A 21,148-nucleotide genomic window follows, 5' to 3' on the forward strand; every position below is an offset into this window, starting at 1 on the left:
AGAGCCAGGGTCTTCAGTGTGCTATCTCCTGAATGGGTAGCATCAGTAATTCACTTATCCTTTGTGAATGTCTGTGTCCTCTTCACAAAACAAGATTCATAACATCTGCCCTACCCCACAGGGACTTTGAACATGCAATCCAAAACCTCATGATTGAACCGTGCTTTTAACAGGAAGAAAGGTAAATGTGCACATTTTAAAAAGGACTTGGGAATCAAATCAACTTTGCTTTAAAAATAAAGCAGATATGTTTGGAAATTGGTTTTTCCCATTATGAGACCACATGGCTCAAAAATGAAATTAGATTAGAACAATGTTAATCTGCAAATATTGCTAATTAACCTTCTTTGGTTATCACTCTAATTAAAGAGTGGGGTTAATACACTTAGTTCACAATACATATGTGATAATATGTTCTCTGGAAATTTTATGCTATGTTGTGAAATTGCAAAGAATAAATTAATTTGAAACTCAGTCCTAAGTTCAGTTTATATAGCCATATAATATTAACTTGCCTGGGTTTACATAAGGTTGCAAAATATAAATTCATTCCTGAGTATTTATGTATGTGTGTATGTATGCCCACTTGATGTATTACTGAATTGTATGGGAGGCTTCATGATAGGTCAATTGATAATAATGAGACCAAAATAAGTTTGCTATTAATACTATGGTAGGAATATAAAATAAACATAAATTCAATGTATCATAATCATCAATAAAGGCATAAATGAAAAAAAAAACCTCATGATTGAGCAATACATTGCTTTTATTGTCATTATTGATTGTTTATAACATCCTTGAACTAAATTCACTCTACTTTCAAAATCCTCTCAGGAATGCCTCTCTCTTGTTAAGTACTAAGTGTTGGGCATTGTCCTATTCCCATTATATACCCTCTATTTTAAAGCGATGTTAAATGATTCAAGTTAATAAATATGGATATCTTTAATGGAAAGTTTCCAGATGGTAGAAATTGAATCTCCATAATTCTTCTTGAATAAAACTTAACATTTTGCCATATTTTATTTTAGACATTATGAATCTTCCTTTAAGAAATGAAAATACACTCCTACTGTTTAAAAGTCATCTCCATGAGGCTCATGTCTTGTTCATATATGTATTACCAGTATGTATACCTTTGATTTTATAAATAGCAGTTGCTCAATAGAACCTTACTGAATTAATTTAAGAAGAAAACATCAAATGAATCAATATCTATAAAGCTTTGTTGTTGGTGGTGTTGGTGTTGGGGATTGAATCTAGGAGTTCTCTACTACTCCTCATCTGTTTTATTTTATTTTGAGACAGGATCTTTCTTAAGTTCCTCAGAATGGCCCCAAACCCGGGATCCTCCTCATCTGGAACAAAATCAGTACTAAGGAACATCTCAAAACCCTTTTTCTTGGCCTCTCCAAGTTGCTGGAATTATATGTGTTTGCCACTGTGCCCAGTTCTATGAAACATTTTAAAAATCCCATACGTATATAAAATTTGCTGTGGTTACTGTGATATATTTCAGGTTTTTTTTTATACTGGGTATTGAACTCAGGGACAGTTTATCACTGAGCTATATTCTCCCCTCTTTTTATTTTTATTTGGAAGCAGGGTCTCTCTAAATTGCTTAGAACTTTATTAAATTGCTGAGATTGGCCTTTTAATTTGCAATCCTCCTGTCTTAGCTTCCTGAGTTACTGGGATTACAAGTGTGTGCCACTGTGCCCGCCATATGTTAGGGTTATTGGAACATGGATTCTTGTAGCTTAAACATGTGAGGAGTTGACACTGATCAGCTAGCATTCAAATTTCACAAGGAAACCTGTAGGGTTCACCTGAACATCTGTGAAGGCTGGCCTACCTTCTTATGGTACCTCCAGAGCTCAGAGGAAGCAGAGAGATTTGAAAAGCTGGAACGTGGGCTGGGTGCTATGTGGTTGGTTCTGGTATCCTAAGAGTTTGGAGAAGAGTCTCTGGTCCTAGACTAATGATAAACAGATATTGGTTAATTAGTGTTTTTTTCCTCTGAAGGTCAAGATTGTAATGGTTCTGAGAGTGTGAAAATAAAACCTACAAAGCAAAACCAAGCGTTAGGATAAAGAAACAGTGTGGGAATTATTTTGACAGGAAAAATAAGAAATCATGAAGAAGTAGATATATTTTCCTTTCTTCCTGGCTTATGATCTCCTTCTAGTGCTCCTATTGGCAGTGAGTCTGGGTGATAAAGTCGTTCCTGGATCATAAATGGCACATCAAAGAGTGAAGCTTTGGCAGTGGCTTTATAACTGGCAACATCTTCCCCATGGCTACTCAGCATCCATACATACCATTTTATAATATTTGAACTTCTGTCAAATATCAACATTTATTTTTGCCTAAGAATGTATAACTACTCATATATGTTGTCTTTCAACACTCGGGCATCCATGTGTGGACACTGTTAGTTTTCTCTCATATTCTGTCACAATCTCCTTTGAATGTTAGTCACCAACAACCATTGATATATTAATATTGCTAAAATGACCATGCTAACCAAAGTGATATTCAGATTTAATATACATACATATGAAGAAAGAAAACAAATCAGCCTACACACGTACACGCTCCCTTACATATGAACCTGCCAATTGATATTTAAACTTTCTTCTTCTACTTTCCATTTCTTGTTTCCTTAACTACAACTTAATCTATCCTTAGTTATGACTTTATCTAGTGGTGTAATATAGACCTTAATCTGAAGAGGTCTGAATACTCAATTGTTCTGCCCCTGGTTGATGGTTGTATTTTTTGTTATCTTTTACTATTGGACATGGAAATACTAGCAGATACCCTAAAAACTCTCACCTCAGGAGATGGCCCTTGTTATACCTGTTTTAAGCAGAAATCCTTTCTCCCTGGTAGTCAGTGTTAATCACCCCCACTATAATAGAGCTGCTGACTCCTTTGCCTCTTGGTTTTCTAGCATGAGAAATCCAAAATTATTAGGTAAACTTTCAAATTTCACTTGATGGGGTCATTGGTGAATGGATATGAGAGAAATGCCACTAAATCAAAGCACACAGTGAATTCTATGAGATAGCTCCCCATCTTTTTAGAGTAGTTTATGAACTGGCTTTGAAAATGAGTTGGTCAACTGCTTGTAGGTGATGGAATGTACCTGAGACCAGTCAGTTACATGGACAAGTTTATTGTCGCCTTTTGTTTTTCTTTCGCCACTCAACAAATTCCTTGATCAGAAGCAATGTTTGGCAAACTATCTTAATGTATCTGAGGAATTATGTAGGTACATAGATGGTGATGCTTATCAAAAGCATTACAGGCAAGGAAATCAAATCTATATCTAGAATAGATGTCTGTTCCAGTGAGATTAAATTGCTACTCTATTCATAGTGAAAGGGATCCAATAAAATCAACCTGCCACTAGGAGGCTCGCTGATTCCCCAAAGGAGAGGTGCCATGTTGGAACTCAGAATTAGGTTCTACTGGTGGAAGATGAGGTACTCAGGAGTAGTAAGCAGGTCAGCTTGCTGAGGACATCTACACGTTGGTATGCCTATCACATAAACTCTTGTCTGTACTACAGGAGCCACATTGCATATATATCCCATTAAACAAAACAAGAGTTGTTGTCTTCAGAACATGATGTTTTATGAAATGTTAGAGAAATTATGATCATTGTAGATTTTATTAGGGAATAGACAAATTAATGCAGTCCTGAGACAAGATCATAGAGTCATACTGTTGGTACTAAAATCTGCTTTTAATGGCCTTTGTAAGCTGTTATAGAGAAAAATATTTCCAGGTGAATAAGGTGAATACCAGGCATGAAGGGCTAAATTGAATTCTTCCAGTAAGGATGACAACATCAGTAACATATACTGTGATTAGAGTCATCATTTGATTAACTTCACATAATCCACAGTAATTTTCAAAATTACATTTACTTTCTGTACAGGTTAAAAAAAATGTGAGCACATTTTAGGATCTACTGAAGAGAAATTAGGAGAACAACTCATTCAAAAGAGTCTCAAAAAATACTTGGGAATTAATCTAACAAAAGAGGTGAAAGATCTCTACAATGTAAACTACAGAACACTAAGGAAAGAAATTGAAGAAGATCTTAAAAGATGGAAAGATCTCCCCTGCTCCTGGACAGGCAGAATTAATATTGTTAAAATGACCATACTACCCAAAGTGATACTCAGATTTAATGCAATTTCTATTAAAATCCCAATGATGCTCCTTGTAGAACTAGAAAAAGCAATCATGAAATTCATTTGGAAAAATAAGAGACCCAGAATAGCTAAAGCAATCCTTAGCAAGAAGAATGAAGTTGGATGCATCACAATACCAGACCTTAAACTATACTACAGAGCCATAGTAACAAAAACAGCATGTAGGGTCTGGATTTGTGGTAGAGTGCTCACCTAGCACGTGCAAGGCCCTGGGTTTAATCCTCAGCACCACATAAAAATAAATAAATAAACAAACAAATAAATAAATAAAGGTGTGTGTGTGTGTGTGTGTGTGTGTGTATAAAACGGCATGGGATTGGCACCAAAACAGACACGTAGACCAATGGTAGAAGCCACAGGGACAAATCCATATACATACAGTTATTTCATCCTAGACAAAGGTACCAAAAACATTCATTGAAGAAAAGATAGCCTCTTCAAATGGTGCTGGGAAAATTGGACAGCTACATGTTACAAAATGAAATCAAACCCCTATCTCTCATCCTGCACAAAACTCAACTCAAAGTGGATCAAAGACTTTGGCAATAGGACAGAGACCTTGCACCCAATAGAAGAAAAAGTTGGCCCAAATCTTCACCGTGTCTACCCTAGGATCTGACTTCCTTAACAAAATTCCTAAAGCATAAGAAGTAAAATCAAGAATCAATAAATGTGATGGATTCAACCTAAAAAGTTTCTTCTCAGGAAAGGAAACAAAAACATGAAGAGATAGCCTACAGAATTTCTGGGAGAAAATCATTACCATATGCACCTCAGATAGAGCACTAATCTCCAGGATATATAAAGAACTTAAAAAAACTTAACACCAAAAAACAAATAACCCAATCAATAAATGGGCTAAGAAACCGAATAAACACTTCACAGAAGAAGAAATACCATTGATCAACAAATATATGAGCAAATGTTCAACATTTCTAGCAATTAGAGAAATGCACAAATTAAAACTACACTGAGATTCCATCTCACTCCAGCCAGAAGGGCAATTATCAAGAATATAAATAACAATAAATTTTGGCGAGGATATGGAGAGAAAGGTACACTCATACATTGCTGGTGGGACAGCAAATTGGTACAACCATTATGGAAAGTTGAATGGAGATTCTTTAGAAAACTTGGAATGGAACCACCATTTGACCAGGCTATCCTGCTCCATGGTCTATACCCAAAGGACTTAAAATTAGCATACTGCAGTGATGCAGCCACATCAATGTTTATAGCAGCTCTACTCACAATAGCTAACCTATGGAGCCAATCTAGATGTCCTTCAGCAGAAGAACAGATAAACAAAATGTGGTATATATACACCCCTCTTATTGAGGAAGTTTCAATAACTGTACATATATGCACAACACTACACACAAAATGAATATTGTGCTAATATACCCGTATGGAGTCAAATTTGTAAAAAATGTACAAATCAATTAGAATGCTCTGAATGTCTTTCCATAATCTGTTCTTCTAGTATTGCAAATGATGTAAAGATGAAATACACATAGCATAGCAAACCGTTAAAAAAAAACAAAAGGCTGGCAATTCAAAATAGTGGGGAAAAAAACTAAAAACTTAAAAAAATGAGAGAGAGAAAGAAAGAAAGTAAAGCAAGCAAAACCCAAAAGACGAAAAAGAAAATTTGACATATGAAAAAGTGTATCACAGGGATAGATTATGAACAATTGCATGGAAGTAGTCTCTAAGATCTAGAGGATTTTCATGATCATTAGCTACAGATTAAAATCTTTCTAAAGAACTCAAGGAATTTCACCAACTAGAAAGAATAACAATGAAGACAAATGATGCATTTTAGAATTGAAATTTTCATCATTGTCCTTCCTCAGAATTCAATTTTCCACTCCTGTTTTTTTAATGCCAGTTGTACTTTTGGGATTTGGGCTTTCATGGTTTTAACATTAGAGATTTTAGTCTTTCAGGATTATGATTTTCAAGATATTAGAGTTTGAGGATTTTGATTTTGGGGATTTCAATTATTGGAATTATGGCATTCAGGATTGTGTCTTTTGGAATCATAATCAGCACCACCAAAATTCTTTCCTTCCCAAACTTTTGAAGTTTTTTCTTTCAAAATCATAGGGAAGTTTTAGTTTCAAAACTTCATTGAATTTAGCCTACAACTGAGTCTAAATTTTAGCCGAGCCAACTGACCAAGCAAACTGTGGTGGGTTATAAACACTGGTGTTTACATATTAATTTCATTTTTTGTCAGTAAATTCATAGCTACATTCTGTCATCTTTGGTATAGCGCTCATAGAATTCATTTCCACAATATTTATCATTTTTTTTTGCAAGCATAAATTAGTAAAATCATGTGATTCTTTTGATGTATAAGCTGTTTTCTCTTGGGTAGGACTTTGTATTTGTCCCCTTGAAGTATACTGAGAACCAATAGTAGTTAAGAGTCTAAAAACAACATAAGAATATTTTGGGTAGATCTAGAAGAGAATAGGCAAATAATCTAGGGGACCTCATAGTAGGGCCTTCCTCAAAGGTTTCAGTTCTTTCCTGTATCCATTCACTTAAGTTCTGCCTTGGAATCTTGTCTCTTATTTTAATTTCAGTGAAATTTATATAGCAGAAAATTAATTGTAATTTTAATTGTACAAATTTATGGGCTACAATCTTTCTTTCTTTCTCTCTCCCTTTTTTCCACTCTCTTTCCATTTTCTCCCTCTCTTTCCTTCTGATTTGTGCTGGAATTGATCACAGGGCGTGAATACTAAGCACTTTTCCACTGAGCTACACTTTAACCCCAATGTAATAATCTGATACATGTGTATAGTAAGTGTGTAATGATCACTTTAGAATAGTCAATATCTCTGTCTCCTTCAACATCAAAATTTTTAAAATTTGCTTGATTTAAATTTTTATTATTTACTATAATAATTGTACATGTGCATGGTGTGCAGTGGGATATTTCAATGCATGTACAAAATATGCACTGCTCAAATCAGGATAATGTTTCCATAAATTCTAGTGTTCTACAAACAGCAGGAAGACTACAGTTCACAACAACCTGTTATATGAATAACTAAAAGAGAGATGCTCAAAGATTTAAAATACAAAGTAATAATAAAACTAATTTAAAATGAATAATTTACAGTAAATCGCAACCACCACCTCTACTTCCAAAATATATCTATCACTCCAAAAGGAAACCCTGCAACTGTAATTTTAATTGTACAAATTTATGGGCTACAATTATTAGCAATGACTCCCTGTTCCCTTAATCTGCCCAGTCTTTAGCAACAGCACCCTACTTTCTGACTCTATGGGTTTACCTACTCTGGATATTTTTTGGAAATGTAATCATATGATATGTGATCTTTTGTATCTGGCTTCTTTCTTCTAGCATGTTTTCAAGATTTACCTGCACTGTAGCATTTGTCAGTATTTCATTCCCTTCAAGGTATGGGCTATTGTATATAATTACTACAACTTGTTTACCCATTCATCTGTTGTTAGACATTGGGTTGTTTCCGCCTGTTGTCTATTGTGAATAATGCTGCTATGAGTACAAGTATTTGAATAGCTGTTTTCAGTTCTATTGAGAGTGAAATTGCTAGGCCCTATGGTCATTCTGTTTAACTTTTTGAGGAACCATCTAACTTTTTTTCATAGTGGGTACAATATTTTACAGTATCACCAGCAACCATGTGAGGGTTTCAATTTCTCCACATTGTTGCCAAAATTTTTTCCTTTTTGTTTCTAGCTGTCCTTCAGTGGATATGAAGTGTTATCTTTTTGTGGATTTCTTTTTTGTACCAGGGATTGAATCCAGGGGCATTTCACCATTGAGCCACATCCTCAGCTCTTTTTATATTTTATTTTGAGTCAGGGTTTCACTAAGTTACTTAGAGCCTCACTAAATTGCTGAGGCTGGCTTTGAATTTCAAATCCTCCTGTCTCAGCCTCCCAAGCTGCTGGGATTACAGGCATGCACAACTAAGCCTGGTTCATTGTGATTTTGATTTGCACTTCCCTGATAACTAATGATATTGAGCAGCTTCATGTGCTTTTTGCCCATCTTTATATTGGATTTTTATACTTTTCATGAGTTGTGGGAGTTAATTATATACTGTGGATACTATGCCCTTCTCAAATATGTAAGGTGGAAATATTTTATTCTATTCTGCGGGCTGTCCTTTTACTTTTGGATAGTGTCTTTTGATGCCCAAAAGTTTTCAAGTTTTTGTGAAGTCTAATTTATTTTTTTCTCTTGTTACTTGTGGTTTTGGTGTCATAACTAAGAATCCATTGCCAAATCTAAGATTATAAATATACATATAAAGATAGATATAAATATAAATTTTTTTGGTAGTGGGGATTTAAACCAGGGGTGCTTTCACCACTGAGATACATCACCAACCATTTTGATTTTTAAAATTTGAAGCAGGGTCTAAGTTGCTTAGTGCTTCTTAAGTTGCTAGGGCTGACCTCAAACCTGTGATCCTACTGCCTCAGCCTCCCAAGTTATTGGCCTGTGCCATCACACCCAGTAAGATCATGAATATTGACTTCTGTTTTCCCTTCCTTCCTTCCTTCCTTCCTTCCTTCCTTCCTTCCTTCCTTCCTTCCTTTGAAACTAATGTGACTCAATTTTTAAAAATAAATAAATAACAGCAGCTTCTACCTCAAGGCCTGTCCTAAGGAAGGGGCGTGACCCTTGTCCTTGGAAAAACCCACAGAGCACTCCTAAGCACATACCCACCCTGCTGAGTTGTTTGTCTGTAAATAACAGGAGAGGTCAGTTAGGCTAGGTGAGGACCCTTAGCAACCCCCCTAGCAACCTCCAATCAGCATGAGACAGGGAAAATACCTGGAATGCCAGATGACCCCCAAATAGTTTATGGTGGTTGATAACATGTTGGGAAACCATGTAGTTTAGCACATACACCCCTCGTGGCCTAAACCCCCTATTGTATTAACCAATCACCCCTACCCAACTTGTTCCCGCCACTGAATGTGTTAATCAATGTTAAGAGTTATTGTTTGATTTTTCCCGTGGTATGAAATGATTTTCTGTGTGACGTTGTGACGCATAGAGTATCCCCTCCAACCTATAAAATCTCACTGAACAAAGGACCGGGACTCACTCCCTGGAACCACTGTGTTGGAGTGGTTGTGAGTCCAGGTTCAAGCCTGCAATAAAGACTCCTGTGTGCTTGCATCGGATTTGGACCCTACTGGGGTCCCACAAATCTGGCATAACATTTCTTTCTTTCTTTTCATTTTTTTACAAAATATTTTTTTTTTGTTTGAGAGGGACACAATACCTTTATTTTATTTATTTATTTTTTGTGTGGTGCTGAGGATCAAGCCCAGTGCCACACATGTGCTAGGCGAGTGCTCTACCACTGAGCCACAACCCCAGCCTAACTTCTGTTTTCTTTTAAGAGTTTTATGGTTTCAGGTGGGGGTGTAGCTCATTGGTAGAGTCTTTGCCTAGCAAACACAAAGTGTTATGTTTGATCCCCAGTACCACATACACACAAAGATTTTTATAGTTTTCAGCTTTTATGTTTAGTCCAATGATTTTTCTTCAATTCATTATTGTATATGCTGTGGTGTAGGCATTCAACTTCATTCTTTTTACACATGGATATCCAATTGTACCAGCATTTGTTAAAAATACTATCATTTCCCCATTGCATAGTCTTAGCATCTTTGTCAAAAATCAGTTGGCCATAGACATGTGGGTTTATTTCTAGACTCAAAATTCTCTTACAATTTTTCTGTATATCTCTCTTTATACCAATACTGTTTTGATCTTTATAGCTTTGTAGAAAATTTTTAAATTAATTTTTTGAATCTTCCAACTTTGTTCTTCTTTTCAATATTGCTTTGGCTATTTGGGTCTCTTTGCAATTTTACATAAATTTAAGAATTGGCTTCTACATTTTGTCAAAAGAAAAAAAAGGCCATTGGAAATTTGATAGCAGTTGCATTGAATCTGTGAATTAGTGTAGGTGGGTTTGCCATCTTAACAATATTAAATATCCCAATATGTGACCATAAGATGTTCTTTTATTTGGGTATTCTTTAATTTCTTTAAGCAATATTTTATAGTTTTCAAGGTCTAAGTCTTTTAGTTCTTTGGTTAAACTTACTTGTCGGTATTTTATTCTATTTGATGCTTCTGCAAATAGAATTTTTTTCTTAATTTCACTGTTTAGATTGTTCATTGCTGGTTTATTGAAACAAATAATTTTTGTGTGTTGGTCCTATAATTATAACATTGCAGAATTTTTCTATTAATTCTTGCTATGGTTTGATGGTGTCCTTTCCAAAATTCAGGTTTTGCCAGTGTGACAGTTTAAAAAGATAGGGCCTTTAAGAAGTGATTAGGCCATAATAGTTACTCTTTTCTGAATGGGATTAGGTGTCCTCATAAGAGGGCTTCACAACAAACTCAGAAAATCAAAGGTCATATGTTTTTCTCTCATTTGTGGTAGCTACAGAGAAAAAGGAAAAGAAGGGTGGGGGATATCATGAAAATCAAAAGGAAAACAATAGAATAAAGGAAAAGAACCATGGGATGGGGTGGGAAGAGGGGAGGGGGGAGTGCTAGGAGGTGATATTGGCCAAATTATATTGTTATGTTGTATGTATATATGAATATGCAACAACACATCTCACCATTGTAAACCACTATAATGTACCAATACAAATGTGGGCAAAATAAATTAACATAAATATTGATTAATTAAAAAAAAATTAAGAGGACCTGAAAGACGGAGTTTATTTCTTTTTGCTGTTTGGGTTTCTGTAATATGAGGATATAACTTTGTTTCCCTCTGACGGATAAAGCATTTGAGGTTCCAGGTAGGAAGCAAGGAGCAACCCTCATCAAGTGCTAGAGCCTTGGACTTGGACTTCCCAGCCTCTAGAACCCAGGAAAGTAAATTTTTGATTTGTATAAAATACCCAACTTAATATATTTTCTTGTAGCAGTGTAATGTTAAAACTCTGAAAGCCCAAATCCCCCAAACCACAATTGGCATGAAAAAACCCTACATAACAGGAGTGGAAAGTTGAATCTTGGGGAAGGACAATGATGAAAACTTCAGTTTAAAAATGTATCATTTGTCTTCATTGGTATTCTTCCCAGCTGGAGAAATTCTAGGAGGGTTTTTTTTGGGGGGGTGTGTATGTGTGTTTACCTTTTTTTTGGGGGGGGCGGGGGCGGTAACTAGGGATTGAACTCAAGGTTGCTTAACTACTGAGCTACATCCCCAGCCTTTTTCCTTTTTTATTTTGAGACAGGATATCACTAAGTTGCTTAGGGCCTCGCTGAGTGCTAAGGCTGGCTTTGAACTTGTGATCCTCCTGCCTCAGCCTCCCAAGTCACAAAATTTTCAGGAATTTTTAATGAATTGAAGCAGCAGTTGCTTGAAGAAGCAAGTGATGTTACTGATTAGTATAAAAATGATTATGCTCATGGTAGGAAAAAAAGACATTTATACAGCAATTTGCTGTTTGATTACCAGTATTGCTTCTGCCCTATTTGTATTGTATACATGAGTTCATGAAAAACAGATCACCATGTACCCAAAACAACTGGCACAGGGAAAATTTAATAGGTTAATGCTCATGTCACTGTAGATCAAATATCACAGAAGAATTTAAAAAGTAGATACACCATGTAGAAAATTTATGTTAACATATTAGACATGAAAGCCATGTCCTAAGAAAAAAAAGCAGCTATTCAAAGTGATATAAGATTTTAAAGTATAGCTAATAACTGTGAAAATTCTCCAGATCTTACAGACTACTGCCAATTGTTCATAATCTATTCCTGTAATATACTTTTTCATATGTCAAATTTTCTTACGTGGATGCTAACCCACAAAAAGAGAGGGGAAGATTAGAAGTTCATTGGACTAGACAAAGGGTAATAAGGGGAAGGGAGGGTAATAAGAAAGACAGAATGAATTGGAAATATTTTTTCCTATCCTCATATATAAATATACAACAATATAACTCTAGATCATGTACAACCACAATAATGGGATTCTAATTATACTTATTCTATGTATGTATAATATTTCAAATATACTCTACTGTCATGTAAAAAAATAAACAAAAAAGTTGAAACAAAAAATATATTAGTATCAAAAAACTTTTTTGAGATGGGGGTCTCACTAAGTTATCCAGGCTGTCCTCAAATTTGTGATAATCCTGCCTCAACCTCCTTCTGCCTCCAGAGTTGTTGGGATTACAGGTGTACATCAATTTGCCCAGCTATAAATATTGTCCTTTGACTTCCTTAAAAAAGAACATGGAAATACTCTGCTGATGAAATGAAGTCAAGTTTATTACTTACACAGTAAAGGTAAATATCCTCTTGATATTGGCATTTCATTGGCATTTCAGAATCTCATTGGCATTTCAGAAGAGAAAGATCAAGCATACAAGAGTAAGTGTGTATAGAGTTTTAGAATATGGGTTTTGTTGTTGTTATTGTTGTACTGGGGAATGAAGCCAGGGCTTGCATGTGTTCTGCCACTGAGCTGTGCCTGTATTCCACCATCTGAATTGGAAAGACTTGAAATGGCTCTCACAATGCAGGGATCTGACTGGAATTTGTGAAAATTCTAAGATACCACAGAATTGGTGGGCATAGTGAGCATAAGTTATGAAGGAATCTTTTTTTTTCCCCCTTGGAACTAGAGATTTAGGACAGGGGTGCTTTACCACTGAGCAATATACCTGGCTCTTTGAATTTTTTAGTTTGAGACAAGATCTCACCAAGTTGCTTAGGGCATCACTAAATTGCTAGGGTCTACCTTGAACTTGAATTCATCTTGCCTCAGCTGCCTGAGTTACTGGGATTATAGGTATGTATCAGTGTGTCCAGTGACATGAAGGAATCTTGAAAGCAATTGTTTGATAAGCAGCTAAATTTGGACAACTGAATCACTATTGTCCTGCAAAATGGACTGAATGAACTGTCTATTCTTCAGATAAATCTAACAATGAAGTTATGTTCTGATGTATAGCTTTGTGTTCTGGGCAAAAATTTCCTGAGTAGTAGTCTTTTTGATGTGGAGGCCTTGTTGAGTCCTGATAATTAGCCATGTGCATGCAGATGGTCTTAGTTTTCTCTAGACACTGCCTCTAAATTGATACTAATTCCTTTTGACCAAAACCACAACTCTGGTCTACCACACAAAGTGGGGGCTTATGATGATATGATTAGTGTTGTTTTGTCCCAAGTTCAAATCACAATGATCTCAGTATGTCTGAGATCCCGTGTGGTTATTTTCCAAATCCTTAATGTATATTTGGAATAGATGTAATAAGCAACTGGTAGGAAACCCATATTTGCTCCCTGAGTAAGTTTCATTATGGTAGAAAGACAAATGGAAACTCAAGAACTTCTATTCCCTGCCAGGATAGTAAACTAAAATCAATATTGCATCCCTGCTGGGAATTAAGGTATTAGTGCCATCATAAACTTAAAATGCGCACATACTTTTTTACTTGTACAAAAAGCAAATATATCTTAGAAAATTGCTATAGATTATGTGAAATTAGTTACAAGAAAACTCTGATCACAGTGTATGTTACTGATGTTGTTGTCCTTATTGGAAGAATTCAATTTAGCCCTTTATGCCTGGTATGCACCTTATTAACCTAGGATTTTCACACTCTCAGAACCATTACCATCCTCCTTTTCAGAGGAATAAGTTCTAAGTGTCCAGCATCTGTTTCTCAGCAGTCTCATACTAGAGGTTTTCCTCTAAATTCTTAGTGTACCAGAACCAACCATACAGCACCTAGTCTAGGTCCCAGCTTTGGAAGCTTTTTGCTTCCTCTTTGCTCTTGAGGTACCAGCACAAATCAGGGTAAGTCAGCCTTCTTATAGGCTTGTAGAGTGAAACCTTACCGGTCCCACTGTGAAATATGAATACCAGGTGGTCAGTGTACACTCCTCATATGTTTAAACTCCAAGAACTCAGGTTTCAACAATCCTAACCAATGGCAGACATGGGTAGCACATGCTTGTAATCCCAGCAACTTGAGAGGCTGAAGCAGGAGGATGGGAAATTTGATTTCAACTTCACCTACTTAGCGAGACCCTGATTTAAGATATAAAATAAAAAGGACTTGTGGTGTAGCTCAGTTGTAAAAGCACTCTTGGGTCATATTCCCACTACCAAACAACAACAACAACAACAAACTACATCCAACCTTCTACCTTCGTTTTCTGTATCCTAGTGATGGAAATTACATACTTTATTTTTTCCCTCTGTTTTCCCATTCAACTCTCCACTATTTGGTTAGCAGTTCTTTACATCAAAATTTATCTGTTGAAATAATTAATGTGATTTAATTCCTGATTAGATTTTGACTGGTACATAAGTCTTAATGTTTCAAATTCTATCTTTATTTCCATTTCTAAACTTCTTCTTCCAAAACAGGTTTAGTTTTATAGTTGCAGAACTTGAAATACTGAAAAGAGTTGGGTGTGGTGGCATTATACTTGTAATTCCAGTGACTCAGGAGGCTGAGGTAGGAGGATTACAAGTTTGGGGCCAGCCTGGGCAACTTATGGAGACTCTGTTTCAAATTAAGATAAAAACAGCAGGAGACTGTGGTAAAGCATCCTTGGGTTTAATCCCCAGTATCAGAAAAAAAATCCTTCATAGATATTACTCCATTTGATAATTTCTTCTTGGTTTTTAAGACACAGAGCCAAATATTAGTAATGAACAAATGAACAAGACATGAGCCCTACATAGTTAACATTTAAACAGTAGAAATATATTTTTATTTCTTAAAGGAAGCTTCAAATTGTCTAAAATGGAGCATGGGAGAAGGTTTAGTACAATTCATGAAGAATTATAGAAACTCAATTTCTACCATCTGGAAAGTTTCCATTGACGATATTTATATTTATGAACTTGAATCATTTAATATAACTTTCATATAGAAGGTATGTAATGGGAATAGAAAGCACTCAATAAGACACAGGCATTACTGAGAGGATTTTAAAAGTAGAGTGAATTTAGTTCAAGGATGTTATAAATAATTAATAATGACAATAAAAGCAATGCATTGCTCAATCATGAGGTTTTAGATTTACATGTACAAAATCCCAGTGGGGTAGGGCAGATGTTATGATTCTTAGTTAATGAAGAGGACACAGACATTCACAAAGGGTAAGTGAATTACTGATGCTACCCATTCAGGAGATAGCACACTGAAGACCCTGGCTCTTCAGTGCTGGCTGTCAATCCTGCAATGGCCCAGCCCTTTCCTTAGTGCCCCTATTACCTCCCGGTTCCTCAGGCTGTAAATGAGGGGATTGAGCATAGGAGTAAGAACTGTGTAGAACATAGAGACCACTTTGTCATGGCTAGGGACCCTGTGTCTCTTTGGCCTCAGATAGATGAACATGGCTGCCCCATAGAAAAGAGAGACTGCTGTCAGATGGGAAGAACAGGTGGCCAGGGCCTTTTTACGGGCCTGAACAGAGCGCATATGGAGCACAGCCCCCAGGATGCGAGCATAGGAGGCCACAATGATGGAGAAGGGAAGGAACAGCATGAAGACACAGCAAGCAAAGAGCAGGGTGTCAAAAAGGGATGTGTTTGCACAGGCTAGTTTCAGTAAAGCTGTCACCTCACAGAAGAAGTGATCCAAAGTCCTTGAGCCACAGTAAGGTAAGCTCATGGCTGCCACCATCTGAATCATTCCATCCAGTATTCCAAAAGCCCAGGAACTCCCAGCAATCTGGAGACAGACCCTCTGACTCATGAGCACAGGATAATGAAGTGGGTGGCTAATGGCCACATAGCGGTCATAAGCCATGAGTCCAAGCAAGAGCCCTTCTGACCCCACAAGAGATACAAAAAATCCAATTTGTATACCACATCCCACAAAAGAGATGGACTTCCTCCCAGTCAAGAAGTTGACTGCCATCTTTGGTACAATGTTACAGACCAACATGAGGTCCATGAGGGAGAGCTGACTGAGGAAGAAGTACATGGGTGTATGAAGTCGAGGATCTATGTAGATGAGGGAGATGAGGAGAACATTCCCACAGAGGGCGACCATGAAGACCATCATGACTGCAGAGAAGAGGACAAGGTCAGTCTGGCTGTGGGAGAAGATGCCCAAGAGGATGAATCCATCTATGGATGATTGGTTCAAGCACATTCCCATGGTTTAGTTATTCACAGTCACCTGCAAATATGGATAGAGAAATTCTGAATTCTTCCTCATTCAGATAAGTCTTTTGTAATTCATTAGGTTTTAACAACACATGGCTTTGGGACATGCAAGAGAATGTTCTTTGATATTCCCTTGATACAGATAAAAGGATCTCTGCCAGTACATAGGATTGGATATTGTGTCTATATATTTTTTCTTATACCCAAAAGACTAGAAACTGAATTTTTGTGTCACAAAACTATTGGTCAATCCTCTTTCAGCAGATAAAATCTTGGCTTTCCCATAAGGCACGACTTTTTAACTGGTATCACATGGATTTGGTAAATTAGATTTAATAGTAATGGACTATGAGTAAGATAACTTACATATGCTATTAAAGCAAGGTAAAGGGACTTGAGATGTTCCTTATTATTGATTTTGTTCTGGCCCAAAATCTTGAAACCATTTTTATTCCAATATTTCTTTCATTCATCGATTGAATGCACCAGAGAACCTCTTGGTTATAGAGTCAGTTTTTTTAAAATTGAATTAGTTCTTACTATCCCCACTGCAACTTTCTGATCCTAGACACCATCCTCTCACTATTGGATTATTTTATGTTCCTCTGTAGTTTCCCAATTTCTCTCTTTGAACATCATAAAATCTGATTCTGCTGACATGTAAGTCATATGATGTAAATTGCCTTGGGAAAGTATGTCAGTGGTTTCCCAAATTACTTCAAATTAAGGCCAAATCCATGTGGTGACAAGTAAGGCCTTCCATTGCATGTGCATGCACATATACATGTACTGACCTCTCAAAAGGATGTGCCCAAGTGTCCTTCCAAACAATAACACCCAGATAGGCTATTGGTAGGAGCAAATCATTGTTTCCACAGCCTTAAAGCACCATCTTAGCCATATTGACCTCAGTCTCAATCAACCAACAGAACAACCGAGGGTTTGCTCTATCCCTCACAGCAGAAGTTACTCCTCTGTGCTGAGGGGTAACACACACACACACACACACACACACACACACACACACACCACGACTTCTGAGCTCATTTTACCATGCTCCTTTTGCTCACTGTGCTTTCTTAAATTTCCTAAGACAAACTAGACACATTCCCATCATTGGTTCTTTGTATTTTTATCTCTATAGCATAATATTTTCCCAGAATTTTATCTCTTACCTGTCTCATACCTTTACATAAATGCCAACTTTTTGAGTTAAATAGCCATATTAAAACTATTTTGGACTCTCAAGTTCTTTTGATGATTTAGCTTTCTTCACAGAACTTATACCATTTAATCACATGTATTCTGATATTTTTGGATCTCTACTGTCTGCTTCATTCCACTGGAATATAATAAGCATCATTTATTTTTCACCTTGACATCTGGCAGCCTTAGAATGGTACTTAGTTTATCTTATGACCTCAATACATACGGTTTGAACAAATAAAATAACTTATGAGTAGGTGCTATATAGTTGCAAGATTCATTTTTTGAAACTGAAAACCCCCTTCTTAGGCTGGGGTTATATCTTGGTGATAGAAACTTACCTAGCATGTGTGAGGCACTGGGTATGATTCTTGGCACCTCATATAATATAAGTAAATAAAATAAAAATCCATGGACAACTAAAAAGAAAGAAAAGAAAAAAAAAAACTCCTTCTTAAATTGTAGGATATCTTGTTCTTGACCTGAATATAGTAGGATGTTTTAGTCAGCTTTTTTTTTGCCACTGTGACAAAAAGACCTGAGAAGAACAATTTTAGAGGAGGAAAAATTTATTTGGGTGCCATGATTTCAGAAGTCTAAGTCCATGGACATCCAACTCTATTACTCAGAGCCACAAGGTTTGGAAGAACACCTTGGCAGAAGGGTGTGCCAAAGGGAAAACAGCTCAAGATATGACCATTAGGAAGCAAAGAGAGAGCTCCTCTCAACCAGGAAAAAATATAAGCCCCAAAGGCACACTCCTAGTGACACCGCCAGCAACTCCTTCAGCTGTATACATACCTGCCTACAGTTACCACTCAGTTAATGCATTCAAATTGATTTATGCACTGATTAGCTTAAGACTCCCAAACCCAATAATTTTAGCCCAAAACTTTCTTGCATTGTTTAACACATGAGCTCTTGGGGGGACACTTCATATATAAACCAAAACATAAGAGTTTATTATTAGATTCCTTTCAATGCAGGACAATTAGTGATAATACAGGAAATACCCTCAGGTTATAAGAAGGTTCTCCACAAAGAATGAAATTACACCTCTGACATATTTGTAAGCTGGTTTATTCATGTCTACCTTACCTCACTGCAAAGATGAAGTGATGCAATTACACAGGACACAAGGCTGTCTGTGCAAAGATCCAGAGTAATTTCCTAAATGAGGATGGAACAAGCTAGATCAATGACCAGGGAATTAGCCATAGGGCCTGTTTCCCTATAGAACAGAGCATGTACTGATTTATGCTCAAAAGGATGTGCCCAAGTGTCCTTCCAAACAATAACACCCAGATATGCTATTGGAAGGAGCAAATCATTGTTTCCATAGCCTTAAAGCACCATCTTAGTCATACTGACTTCAGTCTCAATCAACCAACAGAACAACCCAGGTTTTCCCTATCCCTCACAGCAGAAGTTACCCCTCTGTCTAAGGATGTGTCCAACAGGACACAGAGACACTCAGCTGTGTGCACCTTCAAGGACATGCTCTCCCACTGCTCTTTCCTACCCACTGTCTTATATGAGAATACCATTTTTTGATGAAGGACATTTCTTGCTCCATCCTGGGTGGCCCTCTTGAGTTCCTATGGTCACATTCACTGTGTGTTCAACGCCTCTCCTTGTGTGTCCAATGGGGTTGCCCTCCCTAAAGTGGAAAAGTGGAGCTCTTTTTCTACTCTGAAGAAATACCTATCCTCACCTCCTTCTCAGCTCAGTTAATAGTGTGTCTGTCCAGGTGCCCCAGCCACATCACGTCAGTCATCCTTGACTCCTCTGTTTCTCAAGCATACATCCCAAATATCCAAAACCACTGCTGGCTCTTCTTCCAACATATACCCACCCCAGAACACTTCTCACTCCTGCCTACTCCTATTTAGCTATGCCATCATCATTGCTCCCTGGATAATAGAAACGTTCCATGACTGGATTTGCCTCCCAGTTCCTCATTTACCCCCACCCCACTCTGCTGACTCACAACACTAGAGTGAATTGTCTATATTAGAATAAAAGCCAAAATGATGCCTGAATAAATGTGAGATTTTCATCAGTGGGCCCTTTCACACCACCCAGACCCCTTTTCCTTCTGCTTTCCCCAGAATTTCTGGCTCCAGTCTCAACATTCTTCCTGAATTTGCTCCCACACTATAGGGAGACACCAGCCTTGGGCACCTTGGCACTTGCTCTTGGCTCCTCACAGAAGGCTCTTTCTAGATATGCTTTGCCTGGTTCACTAATTTCCTTTTTATCTCCTCAGCAAAGCCATCCCTCAATGCCCTATTTAGAACTGAAAACCTTCTTCTATCCCTGATCACTTTCCAGCCTTCATTTTCCCATAGCATGTGAGGCCATAAGGTATACTGCCTTTTATTTGTATGGATTTGTTTGTTTTCTGTCTTTCCAACTAGAACCTATACTCCTTGATGGCACTTTTGTGGATAGTGTGATCCTGAGCCCCTACAACAGTGACTTGAATACACTATATTCTCAGTAAATATTTGTTGAAGTAATAATGGTATTGTGCAAAGAACTCAGAAATTTCTTCTAGCATCTCACATGCTATTCTTATTCCTAATTTCAGACTTTTTTTGCTAGGTGTTCAGTAATTTCATTTTTTTCTTTTATAAATAACAACCCAAAAGAAACCACCTTATTGTATAGTATTCTTTAGAGAATGGAAAGGCTTTTGCCCCAGATCAGTCTTTACTACTTGCCCCTTCATCTTCACTTCTCCTCAGTTGTTTTTTCTCTTCCTGCTATAGGCCATTCTACAATCTGGGAACCCCTAGCTGAGCCACACAGAGGGAAAGAAGAGAGAAAAAAATTAGTAAGAAATTAAGGAAAGAAAAAGAGAGAAGTAGCTGGGCACAGTAGTGCTGCCTGTAATCCCAGTGACTCTTGGAAACTTAATGAGACTATGCCTCAAAATAAAAAATAAAAAGAATGATAAAGTGGCCCTGAGTTCAATCCCTAGAACCAAAATGTAAAAACAAAAATAGAAAAGAAAGAAATAGATCAAAGGAAGAGGACTATAAGAAGGCAAACACCCCCTAAGGGAAAAAAATCCTGATAGAAGCAAAGGATGGAGGAAAGGAAAAGGTTGCTAAATAGACAGGAATGAAGAAATTAACCAATAACTAGCATTATAACTAGCAAGGAGGAGAGAAGTGGGGTGGGAGGGTGACAGGGAAATACCTTCACGCACCTTTGGGCAGGAGTCCTTCAGGAAAAGAAATTCAGGAGTGATACCCTGTGAAATAGTTTCTTGCATCAGAATAACTTCATCCTCTTTCCTCTGCATTTGCACTTACTACTTGAGAGGGGACATAGAACAGCTGCTCCCTAACTCTGACCCCCTTCCTCAGTTCTACCCTACCTCCTCAGGCAAAGCACATCATCTGTGGACTCTCTAGTGCAGACATCAGGATTCAGATAAACAACAGCTTTCAGCAAAAGGGGAAAATGAGAAAAGAAGGCCTAGTT

At 37.1% G+C, this 21,148-nt stretch overlaps 1 protein-coding gene across 1 annotated transcript; it reads right to left on the bottom strand.

Moving 5' to 3' along the window:
* Positions 1-15,412: 15,412 nt before the first annotated feature.
* On the bottom strand, positions 15,413-16,465 carry LOC107160554 (olfactory receptor 56-like). Its single transcript, XM_015507228.2, has one exon. The coding sequence runs from the start codon at positions 16,437-16,439 to the stop codon at positions 15,492-15,494; it is 948 nt and encodes a 315-aa protein (XP_015362714.1). The 5' UTR covers positions 16,440-16,465; the 3' UTR covers positions 15,413-15,491.
* Between the last annotated feature and the right edge of the window lie 4,683 nt (positions 16,466-21,148).

This window comes from Marmota marmota, unplaced genomic scaffold (genome assembly GCF_001458135.2).
Source record: "Marmota marmota marmota unplaced genomic scaffold, marMar, whole genome shotgun sequence".
NCBI classification, from domain to species: Eukaryota; Metazoa; Chordata; class Mammalia; order Rodentia; family Sciuridae; genus Marmota; species Marmota marmota.